Source organism: Erpetoichthys calabaricus, chromosome 1 (assembly GCF_900747795.2).
Source record: "Erpetoichthys calabaricus chromosome 1, fErpCal1.3, whole genome shotgun sequence".
NCBI lineage: Eukaryota > Metazoa > Chordata > Cladistia > Polypteriformes > Polypteridae > Erpetoichthys > Erpetoichthys calabaricus.
The window spans coordinates 218655553-218677604 of record NC_041394.2 but is presented as its reverse complement, the minus strand read 5'-3'; the positions used below and the strand labels follow the sequence as shown (position 1 = coordinate 218677604).

Sequence of the window (22052 nt, the reverse complement as noted above, 5' to 3'; positions counted from 1 at the left end):
TTTTGCTTTGCGGACAGTCTCTCTGAATTCCTTCAGCTGCAGCTCTGACAAGTCAAACTGCACTTCCTGTTTAGGGGGGTCTATTAAGATGTTGCACTCTCCAAAGCTCCTGCTTTCTTTCCAGGTCCCTGTATGTCTGCCTCAGATGTTGATCTATTTCTTCCTGCGAGCAGACAGCTTCCCACTTCACTTTTTTCCCTAGCAGCTCCTATGGATTAACCTCCTTAGCGTTAGACTCGAGCGTTACTCGGGCTGTGAAAACAGTGCTAAAACTGTTAGTATCACGTGTCACTCGGTCAACGGTATAGATTTGTTTCATGCTAGTGTTAGAGCTGAATAACACTCGGGCTGTAAAAGCACTAACAGCGTTAAGTGCTGAGTGTTACTCGGGCAGCTGTGGGCAGCTGTATAAGTTGACATAAGCGTCGGATTCAAGTGTTACTGTGGCAACAGTGCAGGCACGTCTCTGTAACAGAATAATGTTGTCTGGTAAGAAACATCTTTCAGCAGCGCAGGTGTTGTTCGTTCTTGCCAGTGATAAAAGCAGTGATTTTCAGAAGCTTCTCATCGGCAGTGATGACAAAATGAATATGTCTTCAGGCAGTGAATTTGAAATGAATAGTAAATATGAAAGTTACTCTGATGAATATGAAAGTGATGCTCGCATTTGGGTTTCAATTGACCGTGCTTCAAATAAACAAGCACCACCTCATTTTAACTATTATTATTATTCATTTCATATTATTATTATTCATTTCATTTATTATTATTATTATTATTATTTGTATTTGTTTTCTTTAGTGTTTTGCATGTTTTGAAAGTATACAGTATATATTATTGGCATTATAGTAATAATAATAATATTAGTTTCATATTGTTATTATTCAGCATTATTATTTGTATCATTGTTATGCTTTTTACACTCCTGACTTTGTACTTTTAGTGTTTGCATGTTTTACAGTAGAAGAATGTAATTTTTCATGCCAAAAAATGCTTCCATTTTTAAATTTTTTTTGGGAAAAAAATGTAATACTATGGAGGCTAAAAAAGGTTGCAGGTTGTTAGCTAAAATACATCTGAAAACTGAGTTTATAGTAAACGTGTTTATAGTAAATATATATGATATATATATATATATATATATATATACATATACTGTATATATACTATATATATATAGTATATATATATATATATATATATATATATATATATGTATATATATTGTGGAACGAGCCCCAGACACAGACAGACGGACATCGTGTTTGCACCCAACACACGTTTATTTACAATATTTAAAGTTATCAAAAGTGCACAAACCCCAGTGCCACAGCACCAATCACCCCAGTCCAGGCCAACACCACAGTATGCCTTTCTTCTTCAGACCGCCTCCTTCTCTCTCTCTTCACAAACCTTGTCCTCTTCCACCCGACTCTTGCCACTCTGTGAAGGGAGGTGGCCCCTTTTATATGCACCTGGATGTACTCCAGGTGCTTCCCGACAATCTTCCACCGGAACTCACCAGTGTGGCGGAAGTGCTGGCTGCGTACCCGGAAGCACTCTGGGTGTCCCCACTCGTCTTCCCCCCAGCACTTCTTGGTGTGGTGGAAGTGCTGGGGTCCAGGGCTCTCCAGGCATGGGGGCGCCCCCTGGTGGCGACCACGGGCCCCTACAGGGTTGAGCTTCCCAGCTCCGTACCCATGGCCCCCAAAGGAACCAGGGCGGTGGCCCCTTCGTGGTCTGGAGGAGGCACAAGCCCTCCTCCAGTCTTCCTGGGCATCCCGGCTGGGTACCACCCCCAGCCGGGTGCCACAATATATATACTGTATATATACACAAATCTTTGGAGAGGTTACTAAACACATTGCTAACACTGTAACAAGAATAGGCAAGCTGCTATATTTATAATATAATTTATGAAAACAGCAGTGTGAATGCAGAAAACTGCTTCTTCACATGTGGATTTTTGTCTTATCTCTTTCTTGATTTGTCTCATCTCCGTCTAGTAAGGAAATGGTGTTGTCTCATGTTTGGAGGCTCTATGATCTATATGAGGGAGGATATGAAATTGTATCTTAATAGAGTGGGAGTGAGACTTCTGAGTTACATACATGAGAGAAAATTATAGGGGGGGCAAAAGGTGCTTGAAGATTTGCATTAGTCACAGCTAAAAATGGCACTGACAAGTGTAAGAAATGTAAAAAGAATTGTTTTTTTTTTTACCATAATATTGCTTCCTTTGAATCCTTGCCAAAACCTCAAGTATGTATTGTTTCACAAGAAAGTTGGAAGTATATATGGAAAGCTGTGAAAATTTGAAACAAGCAGATTCTGGAATATATCATCCTATTCCTGAGGTGGACTGCAGTGAATGAACCAGTGTTTAAAATAAGAAGAATGTCATTCACACCCTGCCAGTATGATGGTAGCTGATTGTAAGAAAAACATATGGAAATGTTCAGTTTGTCAGACAATGTAATAGCTGGCAGAGCTGGAAGACTATAGTATACCTGGCACAAACCTTGTGGATGAAGGAAAGAATATGCTATACGTACATAATAGAAACATAAATAATGCTTGTACTGGTGTAGTTGGAGCAGTTGGGGTGGGCATGTCTTACATGTGGATGCATCCTTTGTCAAAAGCTGATAACAGCAAATTAAAGTGACAGATTCCCCTGCTTGAAGGCATTGTTTCCAAGTGACTGAAATGTGAGTATTGTGTTATTCTAAAACAAAAATTGGTCAGAAACATTAAAAAAATGAAACTGAACCTGAAAGTACACAATAAAGATACAAGTACACATACATAATAATATAAATAATTACAATGTTATTGGATCTTTTATTCATATACTCAGCATATTATTTCCACTGTAAGTTTATAAGTAGCTGGAGTCTCTCCCAACGTCAGTGGAATGTTGGAGCTAGATTTGGATGGATTGGCAGGCGATTGCAGAGCTTTATGGATTCACAAACACAAAATATGAACTTGCACAGCTTCTAATCAAGCTAATAAACATTTAGAATGGCAACCTCTAACTAAACCGGGTGCCTCAGCAAAGAACAAACAATTTAAGCTTGGAGATGTGGAAACAGAAATGTATGTAGATCTTGACATGAGTGACACATTCATAAAAAATATAGATTCGATTCAGGAGATTGTTAATAAAAATAAGAAGTAATAATATTGGGAAAAACCAAATTGCTTAAATAGTGGCCAGTGTGTACAAACCTGCAACAGACAATGTAACAAAAAGCAGTCATTGGATTATGGACAAGAAGTAAACAGTATACAGTCCAAAGAAAATCTTACCCTGATAGGACTTGTTTTTTTTAATTTGTTTTTGCTTATTTTTTAATTTTTATATTTCTTATTATAATCTTTTTCAAGATCATTAGCCTGTGATCAACTTCTATTATTATTGGCCACATGAAAGGAACTACTGCTTATACAATATCTGTAATGCATGTGAGTATGGCAATCAGTGGTTGTATGTTGGCACAGCTTATGTCTGTTCTTTCCATTTAAAATACGGAGAGCACAAAAGACTGGTTGAACCTTAATACTGTTTCCATTGAATCAATACCACATTTTGGCCACAAAATGATTAAATGATTAAAAAAGGGATCAGAAAAAAAATGAAAAGAGCTATGCACTAAAAAATACATGGAATTAACTTTTACATATTCTTTTACTGTGGTGGAAAATTGGTTAAAGCTGCTGCTTCATAGTTCAGAAGCCATTCATCCAATTTATGGCCTTGTCACTTTCTGTGTGGAATATGCATCAGTTTTCCTGATGATGTTCAGATTAGGTTGACCGATGAGTCTAAAATGGAAGAGTGTTATCGAATATGGCTGTGTGAAGTGCTTCCTGCAATAAACTGTTGTCTTATCTTACACTCAGTGATGTCAGGACAGGCCCTGAGTCCCAGAAACTGTGATTCAGGAAATTAACAAATACCATTGAAGAACTGAGAAAATGATTGAATGAATAACTTGGCAGATAAATACTGATTTTAAGATAATAATAATAATAATAATAATTTATTTATATAGCACCTTTCCCATACTCAAAGTACTTATATTATAAATTGTTAATACTTATTTAGTGCTAAGTGTGATCAAAAACTCTTTAATGTACAAACAATCTGCCATTTTTACCAGAAAATCAACATGTATGTTGACTTTCTTTATTTTCAAAAATCTGCTTAATTAGAAATAATTAAGTTTAGTGTAAATAAAAATAATGGAATTCTTCTAGGACGTTTTGAAATAATAAGGAAAAACACTGAGACCTTGCATTCCATGGTATGCCATATTATGGTGAGTATCCTTTTATATACAAAAATTGTTATATGCAATTAAAATACTTACTTAAATAGCTTACACACAGCATCTCTCATATGCTTAATCGCATCAAAATCTCATTTCAGCCAGTTCTGTTATACCTTAAGAAGTGGAGCATGCTGATTGCTAAGGGCGTGTAACATTTATATCAGTGTCCTATATATGCACAGCAGTAAAAACTAATTTAGTGTAGGAGATGACAATGCTAAAAAGGAAAATAAAGCTGTAAATTTATACCAAAGCGACCAGAAGCAACTTTAAAATACATCTTGTTATGCTTGGCTGCTTGAGATGTACTGAAGAGTATTTTTTGTTTCTTTGTGTGTGTCATTAAATTGCTGTTTTCAGTATTTTGTAAATGTGTTTTATTTCAACATTTAAAATTTTTAATCTGTTCTTGAACATATATTTAAATATAATATACACATATTGTTTTTCTTTGACACCAGTATAACAGAGTAATTATAACATTCAATGATCAAAATTTGTGATCAGAAATTTTAAAAATAATAAAAGAAATGTAGATAGAGATTTAGGCCCCTGTGTATAGGCTAAGAAATCCAAAATGTTTTGTGTAACAAGTTTATTAAGTCAACACAGAAACATTAAGGATAGATAGATATCTAGTTGGATAGTTTTATTTGTCCCCTTGGGGAAATTTGTCTTTTTACAGAAACCCATTAAATAAATAAATAACTAAATAAATAAATAAATAGTGCAAACAAAGTGTTGAGGAACCAGAGGGCCCCCATTTAATGCCAGGAGTTGCTATCAGCAAAATGAGAGAAAATAAAGGGCACACATGGGTGCTAAAACACAAAAGAAAGGTGCACTCCAGAGTATAACCAACTTAGTCACTGTCGAGTCCAAAACTGACTGTCTCCTTCTGGTGCCACGTAATTTTAAGGTACTGGGTCCCAGATGACATTGAACTATGAGGAAAAAACAGTGTCCCCTCTCCATGTTTGGAGCCCTGTGGATGTCTCCTATTCACATATGCGTAGCGATAGATAGATAGATAGATAGATAGATAGATAGATAGATAGATAGATAGATAGATAGATAGATAGATAGATAGATAGATAGATAGATAGATAGATAGATAGATAGATAGATAGATAGATAGATAGATAGATAGATAGAAATTCACATGGTCTAAACATACACCAATGACTAAAAAAGAAGAAAAGTACAAAGAAGCCCCAGAAGCGTTTCCTGACACACTTCAGCTTAATAATTTGCTTGCTGAAAGTACTCAGCAACAATGTGTCAGAGAGAGGACGTGCAGCATTGTTCAAAATGGCACTCAGTTTTGTTTTAATTCTCTCCTTTGCTGCTATCTCCAGGTGGTCCAGGGTGTGTCCCATAACTGAGACTGCCCTTTAATTTATGTTGTTGATTTGATGGCCTCTCTTGCAGTGATGTTACCAGCCCAGCACACCACAATGTAGATTGAACTGGCCATCACAGAGTTGCAGAAGATTTGAAGGTTCTCATTTCCCACTTTATAGGAATGCAGTGTCCTAAGAAAAAAGAACCTGATGTGCCCTTTCTTATTTAGTTCCTCTGTATTCCGAGACCAGTCCAATCTATCCTCGATGCGGACCCCCAATTACTTGTAGGAGTACACCTCCTCTACTGTATATCCTCTCCCTGAATAGCGACCGGACTTAGAGGCTCTTGGGTGTGGTGAAAGTCTTTGGTTATGCTGATGGTGGTGGTCCAGTGTTGCTCACATCCGTATCAGAAACATTGGTACTTCAGTCTCACAAACTGTGGTCTGCATGACAGATTGTTCATAACCCAGGACACCATAGGCTCATCCACCTGCATATCCCTGAACTTACCCCTTAACAGGGTTGGCTGGATGATATTGATAGCAGTGGAGAAATCAAAAACCATAATCCCCACAGTGCTGCCACCTTTGTCCCGGTGAGAATAAGCCTTGTGGAGTAGATAGATAATTGCATCATCCACTTCAATCTTAGATAAACTGTAGTGGGTGATAAATTTAAGGATGATCAATTTAATACAAAGGCAGAAGCAAATTCATAAATATTTTATAAGACAATCTATTACAGATTTGTGTCATTGTCCCTAACAATCAGATTGACAGTTTCATCCACCTCTCTGGCTTAAAATATTCAGCTCAGCTCAGTTTATTTCTTTATGGTGCAATAAGTACCGGCGTTCACATATTTACAAAATAAAAAAAAATGCAGTAATATTAAAGTTTATTAGAATATAATATTTATATATGTAAAATGCACAAATATCAAGGTGACTAGACAATAATAGAGAATTTAATATGTTTGTTTAAAATGTAAAAAAGTCATGCTAATTTACATTCTGGCTACCAATAGATATGACCAGTTGAGAAGTAGTAGTGGGGGTTGAATTTGTATTCTGTTAGGTTTTCATTTTTCTATGTTTTCTCAGTTTTTTTTTTATGTTCTGGAGCTTTTCTTTCCTTTTGAAGTTATTTGTTGTAGTTGTGCAAATTTTATCTGATTGATTTATACTATGTTGAAAACAAAATTAAATAAATCCTAATAAAGAGAATGAAGAGAGGGAAACACAAACTCCAGTTAACAGGATAAACCTCTGATTTTCCATACTCTTTTGTAATAGGCAAAGGCACAAATGTGTGACTCCTCAAAATTCTGAGAAACACCATCCAGAGCACTGCCCCACACCTCCAGTTCTCAGAAACTGAACTTCCACTCTTACAAAGGATAAACTATACATCCATATACCAAATTGTTATAAAAAATCAATACTGATTAAATAAGCAAACAGATATATAAAGAATGCATTTGTACTGAATGTAACCCTTAGAGTAACAATGGAAATGCTGCTCTTTGAGATAATTGAATTAAGGACCATAAACGATAAAACTCTAAACAGTTCTTGTTATACAAACATTTACCATTATAAAATTCCAATGTTAGACAAATTGCAAAATTGGTACCCCTTTCTAAAATACTACAATAAAGAATTTGTGATAGTTAATTAACAAAACAAAAGTAAATTTCTTATCATTGCTATCACTATAATCTTCTTTTTTCTTTTCTGACATTCAAAGGTAACAAGTGCTGAGCTTAAAGTCTCAAGTCAATAGTAACAAACGGCTTCACTTGTAGTGTGAGCAAGTTCAAATTGATCTTATTAGTGTCAAGGCAAATCCACTATAAATGTTCCATGAAGAGAGCTCATAATACAAGGTTTATGTAGCATATCAAACAGCACGTTTGGAGACCACAGTCTCTTCTTCAGGGCCCGTTACGTGACATTCTTAAAACAGAAAGTTTCTTTTTTTAACACAAGTAGCAATAGAGTTATATCAGTTGCTGCAGCAAAGCAAAAAGCTATAAAATCATTCATAGAAATTAAATAATTCATAAACCAAAAAGATATGTGTTATGTTGTATTTACATGTTTAGATTCTGCAGTGTTTTGCTGCATATAATCATAGTACTGAAATTAGTGTACCACTTGGACTAATTATGTTTAATGATAAATAACTATAAGAAGATTCATACACACATTGATGGACTATATCATTTATAGGGGATACTGCCAGGACAGGCTTTGTCTCACCTTTACCCTAATTGGATTAAGAGGGTTTTACAATTTAATGCTTTGTTATGATAATCCCACAAGTCTTTCACTTGTGTTAAAACTTAAATCTTTTGGCCCCCAGAAATAAGAGTTATGTTACTTATTTAGGTCAAACTCAGGCATAAAGGACTAAAATTATTTATAGCATGTAAAGTGTCACTAAGTTTCATTTTTGTCTGTATTTTAAAAGGGATCTCTGGCTAGGATGGACTTCCAAAGACTCATAAACATGGCCAATGTATTGCTGCTTGAAATGATTGCTGGAATGATTCTACACATCAGCTTCAACTTAGGATTTTCCCAAGTTTTGCCAAGGGTCTATTTAACATTTGAAGGTAAGTCCAATACTTCTTGCTGTCTGATGTTTTTTGTAGATAAATGCATAAATCAAACTGTTCATATTGGCTGGTCGGAGTTCCATAAAGGTGTGATCAGGTTTGTTTTGGCAGTTAGGTTAGTTTGCAGATCATTGTGAGGTTAACATTAGAAGAGAAATGTGCCTTTGATTTATTACAGACTGCTCAAAACAAAGTCTCACTTTTGCTGTTGGTTAACGTAAAAGGAAATAGGGAAAACATGCAGATTCAATTAGTCTTCATTCGATTGCTTGCCAGCACTTTCATTTTAACACTCCAGTTGTCCCTGTTTATTTTGTGAAAGAATGTAACTGGCATATCTGGAAATTAGAACGCTCAAAATATCTCACATTTCTTTTTTTGAACCCCTGCTGTAATTTAATAATATATTTTGTTGGACTAGTAGATAAATGGGCTTATGCTAGTTCAATGATTAACTGCTAAGGTCATCATGTAACACTACACACATTTATTTTTATTAAAGGTGGGGGCAAATGAATAGCTGCCTAAGCACAAAGGTGATATAATGATTTGTTATTATTACTCTTGAATAAGCTATTCAAGACAGTAATACTTTGGATAGCACATATTTGTAATATATCCTTGTGTTAAAAGACTGGCGACTCAATTCTGCACTCTATCATTGTAAAGTTAAAGTTGTAATAAAACATAAAAAAGTAGAACAATGTATAGTTCTAATGTGTAGGCAACACTTTCTATGAAATTTGTATTGTTTACTACATTATTGAAGACACCAACAATAAATAGAGCGTGTGTCAATAATATTAAAGAGCATTTGTATTGTTTGTTTAAGAACAATGAATTGCAGCAGGCCAACTTAGCTCAGCTGCAGCTGTTTTACATTTTTAAGAATCATAATGATTGCAGTTTTCTGTGTCATGTTAAATATTATCATCCCATTTGATATGTTAGTTTTTTTTTAAATACTGCACTCACTTTCAGACTTGTGCAGCAAACCAATAAAGCATTCACAAGAAACAAAATGGTGAAAGAGACCCTACAATGTCATTGACATGTGCTTTAAGTACTGCTGATGTTTCTGAATGTGAAATAATGAAGTAAATAATAAAATGACATATAATGCTTTATATGCTGTACCTTTCTGTTTAAAATACAGTATTTTGTGGTTTGATAAATGAGGGTGTTAAACATTTGATGCAATTTGATGTATTTTTTTCCTCTTTTACAATATAATGGGATACTGAGAGCTAGTGAGGATTAGAGAGTCAGCGCCGTCCTGAGTGGCTGAACTCATTCTAGTTACAAAGTGAGGCCAGAGGCCAGTCATTCTAACATCTGGATTGTGACCGGGGTTTTCTTCTTCTTTTATTTTGTCATTCCAAGCAATATGTTTGCACTCTTGACTGCCTCCTGTTTTATTTTAAAGCGCTAAGTCAGTTTGACATTGAAGAATTACAATTACTTTTCTTAAACTAAATACGCTACTTTACACCAGGAAATAAGTTTGCATGTGAGGTGTAGTTTGGTACAGTAGATTTAGAACACATTTCCACAAACAGCAGAATTAAACAAGTATTTAGTACTCAGTTACAAGAATTTTAATCATGCCTGAAATGAAAAAAACTTAAATAAGAATGAATCAACATGTTAACAGAAAAAATGATGAGCTGATGACATGACTATTCAAAGGCATAGTGAATCATTGAATTCAATTCATTCTTGTAAAGCACCCTTTGCAGTAGATGTGTTCAGAGTGCTGTACACTTTTGCAAACCTAAACAAATTAATTACAAAAACAAGATTTATATGCAGTATCTAAATTTATGAACATATCTAAATATCAGTGCACATGGACAATAATATATTGTAAATGTTGGTGAAACTGACAGCATTTATGAAGTATGAGTTACCTAGCACATGGAATTGTAAGATTTCTTTGCAAAAGCTGGACTCCACATGGTGACATCAAAAGGAAATTAAAAGAAAGTTTTCCCCAGTGCAAGCAAAGGTTCCTGTAGTCTTTTAAGTTTTTAAGACTTATAATGATTGCAATGTATATAACTGTTCAGGTGGCAGCAAAATAGTGTCATAAGAATGGACAGGAGACATAAAAAAACTTTGGGGCAGCCACCTTTATATTATGCCCTGGCTGCAAAAAGGGTTGGATTTTATAGAGTTGTGTCTGGTTCAAAGTCCAAAACAGAACTAATGACATGTGGCAAAGATGGCAGTTTTAAAGGTCTGGACAGGAAGTGATGTCATCACGGGTGCCAGAACCAGAAAGTGACGTCGACTGGGCAGGAAGTGACCTCATCACTAGCGCCGGAACCCTGTGGAATTTCCCGTGAATGGTCTGCAGAGGATTGAGAGAAAAAGTCAGTGCACCTCACCACCCCCTGTTCAGACATGGAATTGTCACTATTCGAGCCCTTTAGCTGCCTCCTATGCGCACCTGTGTGACAATAGCAATACTCAAATTTATACACACCTAAGAGATAAACTTCTGACGCACCAAAGTGCTGGGAAAAGGAATGGTCAAAGTACATCTGATAACGAGAAACACAATACCCATCATTCGCACCACTGTATGCTGCAATATTGTGTACGGGTTGTATGACAATACAGACATTTGACTTGACTAATAATTTTTCATTTATTGACGTCAATTTTTTTATTGATTTTATTGATTTTTTATTGATTTATTGATTCTACCAGTTTAGAGTTCATGCTTTACCTGAGCTTCAGCTACTTAGCAGGTACCAGCTCTGGGCTGAATAGCTAGAGATTGAGTGGGCTTATGAGGAATTCTTTAGACAAATGCAGTGCTTAATTGGACATTTGCACATCTTTGAAATGTGGGAGTATATATATCCAAAAAGCCATTTATACACATAAACACATAAAACTATTCTATATTTTGCAAACATAAAACCTTGTGAGATGCACTATACCTATAAGAAGACCCAGGATATATTTAAGTGAATAACTTTTTGATTCTTTCCCTGTGCTCTGTAATTAAATGAACAACTAATTCATGGTACAATATTAGGCATAAATGCTCAATTTTATCATTGTACTAGCTGTCCCCTGCAGCTCTACCCATGTAGTAATCAAACAGGACAAACTTCCATCCATCCATCCATTATCCAACCCGCTGAATCCAAATACAGGGTCACGGGGGTCTGCTGGAGCCAATCCCAGCCAACACAGGGCACAAGGCAGGGAACCAATCCTGGGCAGGGTGCCAACCCATCGCAGGACACAAGGACAAACTTTAGAAATCAATAAAGAAATTTAAAAAAAATGTAATAATTTGTATTGAGAAGAATTTATATTGATAGCTTTCATATCTGAGGGCCTTTTAATATACAGCATTTTTGGTTTTGCTATCAGGGGAGAGAATGTAGCTGTGATTTCTTTGCCAAAAATGTAAAAAGTTGGCAAGGTATCTCTGGCCAAGCAGAAGGCAGGTACGCTTCAACGTCATACATTGCCACTGTATCTGATCATGTGTAGCTCTCATGGGAGAGTGTCCCCTGCATGGGAAGAAGAGCATGTGGCCATGATATCTCTGCCAATGAGCAGATACCCTCTAAAACACACGTAGCTGAGATCTCTCTCTCAAAAACGTCAAACATTACTCTTTAACAATCTCTAAATGATGTCTGCTGAACAAACAGGTATCGCCAGCTAAGCGAAGGCAAGGTACCCTCCAACACGTGGCAAGAGGTAGAGCAACTCAAACAGAGGCTGGTGTGTGAGTGAGGATGGCCCCACCTGGCTCCCTAATCCTGAGGCCCAGCCTCCCCTCCCCTCATCGACTCTCTCGGATTTGTGCAAATAAATCGGTGCTGCAACCGAACTATAATACTTAGCACAATGAGAGAAGTCACAAAATCAACTGTAATGTTCAAGCAAATTATTGAAAAAAAATAGATCTAAATCAATTAAGTAGTTCTCTCGTGAAAGTGAACAGACATGCATATTGATGTTGGATTTTATATATATATATATATAGAGATGATAACAGGTTAATATTACTATATTATTTTTTTTACATATTTATTTTCAATAAAAACTAAAATTGTATTCATATTCTGTTCATGAATCCACATCACTGCATCAGTTAGCATTGTAATAATCATTAAGCAAATACTACTGAAATAATGATAGTCAAACACAATTTTTAGAAATGACTGTTTGCTCAAAATGAATTATTTATGTACATTTATAATTAATATTCTTCCAAATTAGTCATATTTAAAATCTAAATATGTATTTTAAGTGCTATCTGAATTATTTTTTTACTGTCACTGTAGTTAATTATTTTCTATCAATTCTCTCAGAATTATTGTGTTTCACAAGATACATAGTGTAACTATTATTTTAACTAGTGATATTGTTGATTGAATGAATAACACATGTACGATTGATAATAGTTCACTCTCCTGCAATATGTTTAAAGTGCTATGTAAGAATTTTATATATACAATTTTTTTATCATATTGTTAGATCTCACTATTTTTTTCCTCTCATTTCATACGGAATATAATTTTGCCCTGAAATGCCATAAGTTCTCCCCATTGTTGCTCAGAAAGGTTGCTGAGATACTATAACACAGGAGATAGTAGTGACTTGAATGGGGGCAGTGGACCCTGCTGCCTAAAGCCTGAAGAAAAATTCAGTGTTGCATTAGGTGGTATTGTCTTGATAAAAAAACTGGCTTTTAGATAGTAAATCAAGACTGGTGTTTTCTTTAAATACTGTACTTAAGTTTCCTTGGAATCTTTTCAAAGCATTGCTCAATTGCTAACCACTTCTCCTAGTTAAACTCATACCAGTGATATTGAACCAGGTAAACCAAATTTCCAGATTTCTCCTTTACTGACCTTTTTAACACTTTTATTATAACTAACTTTCTTGTATTATTTTATTTAAAGAGAATAGTCCCCTGATATTTTTATGTGGGTGTAAGTTCTTTTTATCAATCGATTTTAAAATTACATATGCAGGCAACATCCAGAAGATGATCTTGCTGTATTTGGTATGCTGTAGTTTGAAGTTAATTTTAGTATTGGGCCATTCTGGAGATTGGTGGTCAAATGAAGTTACTTTGCTATTGGAGAAACAAAATGACAAGATTAAAATCGGGATATATTATACAGTATATTTCTATTATATGTATTATATGTTTGTAAACGTGCAGTATTATTTTGATTGAACTTCCTTATTCAGGTTGTCTTTATTTGGTCATTTATTTTGCAAAGACTGGTAATGAACAATCAAATATCCTGTCTGCTTGCTCTGGGTCCCAAACAATCTGTACAAACAACATCCTGAAGCTGTAACCGTCAATTAACTAAGATACATGTGCTCTTTATTTACAATAATTATAGTATTTACTCTGTAGTGGGGTTTCTGTGGTCAACCAAACAAATTAAGTTAAAATAATTTCTATAGTATTTATTTTCTGAATGCTGTAACGTTATGCTACCTAAAAGCAAAAACAAGGGAAAACAAATTTAACCAACACCTCCACTCAGGGGTTGAAATTTTGTATCTGGCAGAATGTCATAGGTAAGTCTTTCTAAGACCGTGGAATAATGCCTTTAACTATATGTTGAACTGGATCACTGTGTTTAACCAGAACAGTCTGCTAGAGGAAGATGATGCAATTCTTGCATAATCAAGAACTACAACAACATTCATACAGAGAATGGAGCTCAAACTGCTTTACAGTTTGTCAAAGAAATAAGGACAGTGGGCATACAAGTTACCACTGACCCCGGGTCAGTGGAGTGAGGCAGAGAGAGAACCCCCTTGTATGAGCAGGCAAAGGGATGAAGCAGGTGGAAAATGCATCCGAGGTGCTCACTAAGTCCTCTGTCTGCGAATGGCAATCTCCGAGCTGCTTTTAGTTGCAGTTTACCATGTATATTCATTTAATGCTTTTGTGGTTGGTAGAACCCTGGTGTGCCTTGGGATATTTTGGGGTTGCAAAAAATGTGCCACCACAGAAAAACAGTTGTGAAACACACTGTACCTACATCATTGCTCCTGGCATTCTAAAAAGATCTCCATAGCTGCTATCTTGCTTAAAAACTGACAGCATACATTACTTGGATGGTTATGTTGTGTACTTTGTATAAATTAGTGAAGATACCGCAAACTTGAATAAAGAGTAGAGATAATCATTACACTTCTATTTCATTGAATTTTGTCATTATATTAGGGCAGTCAGCACTCTAAGCTGGCTGGCAAACTGGTGAGTTAAATAAAGAGGTACTAGAGACTTATTTTGGTTTAAGTGCCACTCACAAGATAACTCATTTAGCACTTATATTATATGACATTGATTCGATCTTCTTACAGAAACATGAAATGGAAAAAAGAGCACCATTTTTACCTTTGAAACTTTTCTCTAGCATTGCACCAGAACTGCCATAAACCTCCCACTCCATCAACCATCTGCCTACATCTCTGCACCTGTCAGAATGTAGGAATCAAGAAAATGAATACCAGTGCTATGTATTGACGTGTAGTGAATCATTGTCAACTGAAATCTTAAATTCATTGAAATGTTAAACCTTTAAATGAAAATTTTATTTTGTAACATTTTTAAAGAATTTTTATGAAATACTTTAGATACACAATTAACTTATTTGTATTATTAGTTTGTAATGTTAAAAGAAAATACATGAGAATGCCGCCCTGACCAAAGCAACAATATTTTTTAATGAACTAAATAGGCCAAATTAATTGCAAAAATATATGCAAAAATTAATATTCCCAAGCCTAATATATATATGCACATGGGTGGGCAAAAGTAGGTTTACAGATGTGAGTAAGTGAAATACAGAGTTTATTCTTGTATTATTATTTATTTTTAAGTATTGTATTATTTATTTGTATTACTTGTTGTCTTCTTCTTATTATTATAGTCATTATTTAGTATCCTTACTTATGACTTTTATTTTAGGTAATTTGTGCACTTATGAGATTGTACCTAAGTTAACTGTCCTGGTGTCACATTCTTTTGAGTTAATAAAGTTAATAAAGCTATTGTGTTATTAAAGCTATTTTAATAATCATAACCTGCATGTCTTTCTCCTAACAAACAACTGTAACCCTACTGTCTGCATAACTAATAGAGAGGTAAAGTGCTTATATATAAAATTGGTTTTTAAGTGACTAAAGATGAGCCCAAGGATAATGTCAGATGACCAGGAAGATAGAAAAAACAAAAGAATTCAAGTTAAGCTGAAGAAAAAAAATCTGTAGGGCCTTCAAAGCTAAAATACCACCACTTGACATTCTACCTAACATAAATGTTCTTTAAGTAGTTCCTTGATTGTTTTTTTAGGCATTGTCTTTAAGGATTGAATGCAGTGGATCTTGTGGGAAGTTAAGGTATCCGCTTTCATTCCAACATCACAGTACAATGTGCAATGCAACATGATGTCATGATGGCCATGAAGTCATGATGATCTTAACTTTACTGGCAATGTTTGTGTTAAAAAAGAATGTACAAAGACAGAGACATGACATTGGTAAAGTGTTTACACCTGGCCATCACCTATGACAACAAGCTAAGCTTTGATAGAAAAACAAAAGAAACTAAGCCTAGACATGGATCACACATTTCCCTGAATTTCACTAAATGACCTTCTCTAGTGCCAGCTTTTCACACCCATTCTTATCTTTCACTCCTTTCGTCTTTTTCTGTCACAGAGAATTGTGGCAGATTTTTAATTAAAAAGAACCGGAAGGAGAAACATTGTTAACAGTCACATAAAAATGAAGAATGATTTGTTGACAAGCCTAAAAGTAGTTCCAAAATTCAAGGTCAACAGAACCAAAGCCCAGGGTCTTTGCCAGGAAATCAAATAAACAAAAATGGTCTTATAACAATGCAGGTTTCTATTCACAAACTCGAATAACTAGGAAGTCTTTGAGCTGACCTATGTACCCTCCAACCTGTGACATCACGGGTTGTGACCTGCAATTGTCCTGCCTGGCATTGTGGCTAGCAACAGTAAACAAACTTAAGAGCAAAATGGAAAAGCCCATGGAAAACAAAAATGGCATTGTGGAAAGATGTTAAATATTTCATGGTTTAAATAAAAGGTTTTACAAAATAAGTATCAAAATCAGATTTAAAACCTTTGAACATACCAAAATGTTTAAGAAAACATGAAGCTGTAAAATTTACAAGGATAGCAAATCACAACACATCTCTCCTGCCTTATTTCCCCTCTGCTTCAGTCATACACCTAATGAAGCCTATACAATCAAAATGTTGTGTCTCTAAAGGCTAATGTATTAATGATCAGATTAGCATAGTATATAAGACATAGACGTTTCAAAGTAAGAAAACAGTTTAATTAAAAGGATAAGCATCTCTTAAATGGCATACATTAAAACTTGTTTTAAAACTCCGTAAATACTGTCCTCAATTGTTCATCACCATCCATGAGTTTTCTATTTTTTCAGTGTGAGAATAGCCTTTATGCGGTATATAAGATATATTGTATGTTACAAATATAAATAATACATAGACTATATATGTATGTGGGTAAGTATGTTTGTGTATGTGAGAGAAGACACTAAGTACACTAAGTGCTTCAATCCTTGAATTTGTTTTTTCATATTCAAAGTGGTATCACTCACAGCTCAACTGTAGGAGTGCCTGTTACCCCATCTTTTGTTATGTCCTTACTAGGCAACTGCAATAACACCAGCATCATCTGAGGCAATGTGCTCATATGCATCCATTACCTCCAATATTAATGCAGTCTTTTCCCAATGGTTGTCAACTCATGAGGGTTTTAGGTTGGTTTGTTGTAGTTATTAAAATGCCATGATATTTGCTTTGTTTCCAACTTCAAATATTTTAATTTGGCTTCCTTTCTCATTTTTTTCACATTTTAAAAAATATTTTGATACTCTTTTTGCTCATTTCAATGACTTCCCTATGCTCTCCAATGTTAGATACCCTGCCATTCAACAGGATGTAACCTGGGAATCGCAATGATGAAATGAAAATCCATAAGCAGCTTGAACATCTCGTTTTAAACCGTTTATTTTGAAATTTATAACGATCAATACTTCCTCTGTTATGCCTATAATTTTGTTAATGTTTTTCTGTTAATTTTCTTATGAAAATTCAGAAATACTTTACTTAAGCTCTCCTCTAAAAATGCACACAGTTTTCTCAATTATAAGTGACAGATTCATAAGTTCTTCTGTTCATGTTATACACAATAATCTTTTCCTGCAACGTGATTTCCAAAACTAATTTTCTTTTGGACTGCTTTATTCATGGTCCCGTTTTCCTAATCATATGTTGCTACTGGAAAAAAACAATCTGGTTTTAAACATTCAGATTTAATTTGTCAATGCAGCATCTCTGGATTTAATTACTATGTCCTTGGTTTTGTCATGGCTCTCTCCCAGGAAAATGAAGATTTCTTGTTTTATAACTAACATTTATCTATATTTCTGAGGACATATAAATTGCATCTTTTACTGTCTCTACGTCTTTATTATCTGTGTTCACTTAGTTAACAACACCACTCAAATACCTTAGTATTCTTAATACTGAGTATTATTCTTAATACTTAGTATTCTTTCATCCTTATCTTAGATTGTCCTAGGTGTTTCTTTTTAGCTATTAAAGGCTGTCACAGGTGGCTGGGGGGGCGACCCGGCCAGGACGCCCCGGAGTACCAGAGTAGGGCTTGCGCCTCCCCCAGACCATGTGGGGGTGACCGCCCTGGTGGCTATGGGGACCACGGGTACAGAGCTTTGAAGTTCAACCCTGTAGGGGCCCGTGGTCACCGCCAGGGGGCGCCCCAATGCCTACGGTGCCCTGGACCTCAACACTTCCGCCACACCCAGAAGTGCTGGGGGGAAGAGGATCAGGGACACCCGGAGTGCTTCTGGGTGCGGAGTCGGTACTTCTGCCACACTGAGGAGTGCTGGCGGAAACTTATTGGAAGACACCTGGAGCACATCCGGGTGTGTATAAAAGGGGCCGCCTCCCTCCATTTGATGGCTGGAGTCGGGTGGAAGAGGACGGAGCTCGGAGGAGAGGAGGCAGTCAGGAGAAGAGAAAAGCATTGTGAAAGGGCCTGGACTTTGGGGTGATTGGTGCTGCGGCACTCGGTTTGTGCGTGTTGACCATTGTATATAGTGTAAATAAACGTGTTGGGTGACAAAACGATGTCTGCCTGTCTGTGTCCGGCCTGTTTCCCACAAAGCGTAATTAGCATATCTATGTTAAGTTAAGCTCCAGTGATATTGTAGTCAACTGAGAGGTTGCCTGAGAGACCCAACACATTTCAAGCCAAAAGAATATTCAGAGATGCAAGGACACAAGAGACTTCTAGATGGCCCTGTAGCCTGATGTCCCAGTTGAAACTATAGAGCTTTCTCTAAGAAAACTGTAATTAAATTCACAAACTTAACCTTGGGATGGGTTTTAAATTTCACTTCTCCACTCTCTGCATGAAACTTTTCATGTGTGGAATCAGATGGAAGGCTGTGACAAGTGCACCACTGGATGGAGGAAGAAAGACCTTGGTTGAGGAGGATGAGAGAGTGTATACTAAGGTACTTAAAAGCGGGAAGATGGACAAGCCACCCTTCCTGGCAGTTCAAGCATATATCACTGTTAAGTATGTTCCATATAAGTCCTCATGGATGATTTTTGATGTAAGTGGCTGATATTATTTGTTTGTTTTGTGAGGATGAAGGAGCATCAGATGAAGCACTAAGAACAGATTAGTAACCAAAATCGTAAAGACACTGTATGGTGCTACTTCTCCAGAGGCAGGGGTTAAAGGGTAAAATTAGACCACAGAGACATAGAACCAGGCAAACAATTTTTCTTATTCAAAAAGCCAGAGATCCAGAAAGGGCAGAACAGGGGAACCAGAAAGGTCAACCAAAAATTCCAAAACCAAATTTGTTGTCTAATTCTAACTCCTAATGTTTGGTTTTCTTACCCATAATTACCACCATTTTTCCCAAAATCAATGATGCTTAGATATGTGTGCTGGACAAGATCACTCAACCTCCACATCAGGTAACTTCTAATTGACATTGCAGCAATAAACAATATGGCTTTGACCATGGAAAAGTAAATATAAAATTGAGACAGTTGTGAAAAGTTTCCAACACAATATGGTGACATCACCAAGATAACATTAAAATGTAATAACCTTACAAATAATGCATTTAATAACATGTTCAACAAAATAGTAAACTTGAGGTCATTAAGGCAAACTTACAATATAACGATCATGGGGCTAACACTAAACTTAAATTACTTAAATAATCATGTCTGCTCTGCCAGGTGTAATTGCCAGGGAGCAACAGCAAAAGAAAAAAAAAAGAACTGGGACATGAAATCTGAAATTAAAGAACAAGAGTAGGACTAAAGCAGGAATCCAACAAGTATTTGACAAAGCCCAATAAGAAAATCAAAGTCTAAGAGAACACCTAGCCAAGGATTTAATATATCCATAAGTAAGTATAGAGAAGCACTTTTGAATTGTTGTAGACAGTATCCACAAACTCTGACATCAAGAGAGACATGAAACTGGCTTATATCTCATCACGCCAATGACGTCACATGGTACAACACCACCTAAGAATGAGTCACTGTGATAACATAGCGATAAAATAAAATAAAAAAATAGAGGTCCAAATCAAAAAGTGGAAAAGAAGGTAAAACTGAATTTTAAACATTCCAAAACCTCAATAAAGAAAAAAAGCACATGGAAAATGTATAAAATTGTAAGCATTATAACAGTGTCAAAACCAGATACTCGACTGAACTGTCAAGCACTGAAGTTTCTCACAACATCTCCTATTTATTTGCACAGTCAGGGTGTCCTTAAGACTGCAAGGTGATTTTATGTGACATGTACTTAAGCTGCCTGTTTCTGGAAACTCATTTTTTAACATAACATTTCACAATCTAATTGGGTGAATAAAAATGAAAAAAGGTAATAATGATTTTTTTTTCCTGTGGCAGAGGTCAGGCACAAGGGATCTGTAGCTATTGAACAGCACTGGTGGTCACTATCAGAAAATGCATACACAGAAATATTATTTACTATACAAAAAGGCAGAACTCGGCACATATGCAGTGCTTCCCAAACTCAGACGTGGGAACCCACTGAGGCTGCAGGTTTTTGTTCCAACCAGCATCTCCTTTTAATTGGACTGCTGGCCTAATTAAGTGAATTGTTATTTCCCAAGTTCTGTGTTTTGGGAATAATATAGAAATTACAAAACTAAGTTTGATAAAAAAAAATATATATCTACTTTAATTATATAAAATCTGTTTTTATGTCACGTTTTTGTCACGCTTTAAATCAGGCTTATTTTAAAACCTACATATATATGTTTGGTATCATACTTTGCAGAATTTATCGAACTCTAATGTGATGTTGCCAGATTTTCAGACTATTATTCCGTTATTAGATTATAAACTAAAATATATCAAGAACTCATGTCTTTCAAGACGGGAAGTTGTGCCAAAAGATTTAACCACATCTGAGGCCGTAAATGAAAGACAAAGAGTTGGACAGCTGCTGTATAGGCGTTTAAATGTTCGAAGCGCCGCACTAGATGCAGATCATGCAGCACATCAGCAGCAGCAATCCAGCAGCTGATCGAGCAAAGAGGAGGTAAAAAAAAAACAGATTTGTTTCCCATTGTATCACTGTTTAAGAGGGGGTTTCGGAGGAGCAACCACGTCTCCTTGGGGTGCGTTCAGCCCCCTCTTCACAACGCGAGCGGGAGAGACGTGAAGTGGCTGGCAAGTCGAAGCAAGCAGGGGGAATCCCCTAGTATATATATATATATATATATATATATATATATACAGGTGCTGGTCATAAAATTAGAATATCATGACAAAGTTGATTTATTTCAGTAATTCCATTCAAAAAGTGAAACTTGTATATTAGATTCATTCATTACACACAGACTGATGTATTTCAAATGTTTATTTCTTTTAATGTTGATGATTATAACTGACAACTAATGAAAGTCCCAAATTCAGTATCTCGGAAAATTAGAATATCAATTAAGACCAATGCAAAAAAAGGATTTTTAGAAATGTTGGCCAACTGAAAGGTATGAACATGAAAAGTATGAGCATGTACAGCACTCAATATTTAGTTGGGGCTCCTTTGGCCTGGATTACTGCAGCAATGCGGCGTGGCATGGAGTGGATCAGTCTGTGGCACTGCTCAGGTGTTATGAGAGCACATGTTGCTCTGATAGTGGCCTTCAGCTCTTCTGAATTGTTGGGTCTGGCGTATTGCATCTTCCTCTTCACAATACCCTATAGATTTTCTATGGGGTTAAGGTCAGGCGAGTTTGCTGGCCAATCAAGAACAGGGATACCATGGTCCATAAACCAGGTACTGGTAGCTTTGGCACTGTGTGCAGGTGCCAGGTCCTGTTGGAAAATGAAATCTGCATCTCCATAAAGTTCGTCGGCAGCAGGAAGCATGAAGTGCTCTAAAACTTCCTGGTAGACGGCTGCATTGACCTTGGACCTCAGAAAACACAATGGACCAACACCAGCAGATGACATGGCACCCCAAACCATCACTGACTGTGGAAACTTTACACTGGAGCTCACGCAACGTGGATTCTGTGCCTCTCCTCTCTTCCTCCAGACTCTGGGACCTTGATTTCCAAAGGAAATGCAAAATTT

General features: G+C 36.1%; 1 protein-coding gene across 1 annotated transcript in view; it reads left to right on the top strand.

The window, feature by feature from the left end:
* Positions 1–22052, top strand: part of sema3c (sema domain, immunoglobulin domain (Ig), short basic domain, secreted, (semaphorin) 3C) — a 176608-nt gene that overhangs the window by 25922 nt on the left and 128634 nt on the right. The window contains exon 2 of the mRNA XM_028811866.2: positions 8164–8308. Coding sequence (XP_028667699.2) covers positions 8179–8308 — 130 coding nt within the window. The 5' untranslated portion in view covers positions 8164–8178. The remainder of the gene's footprint in view (positions 1–8163; positions 8309–22052) is intronic.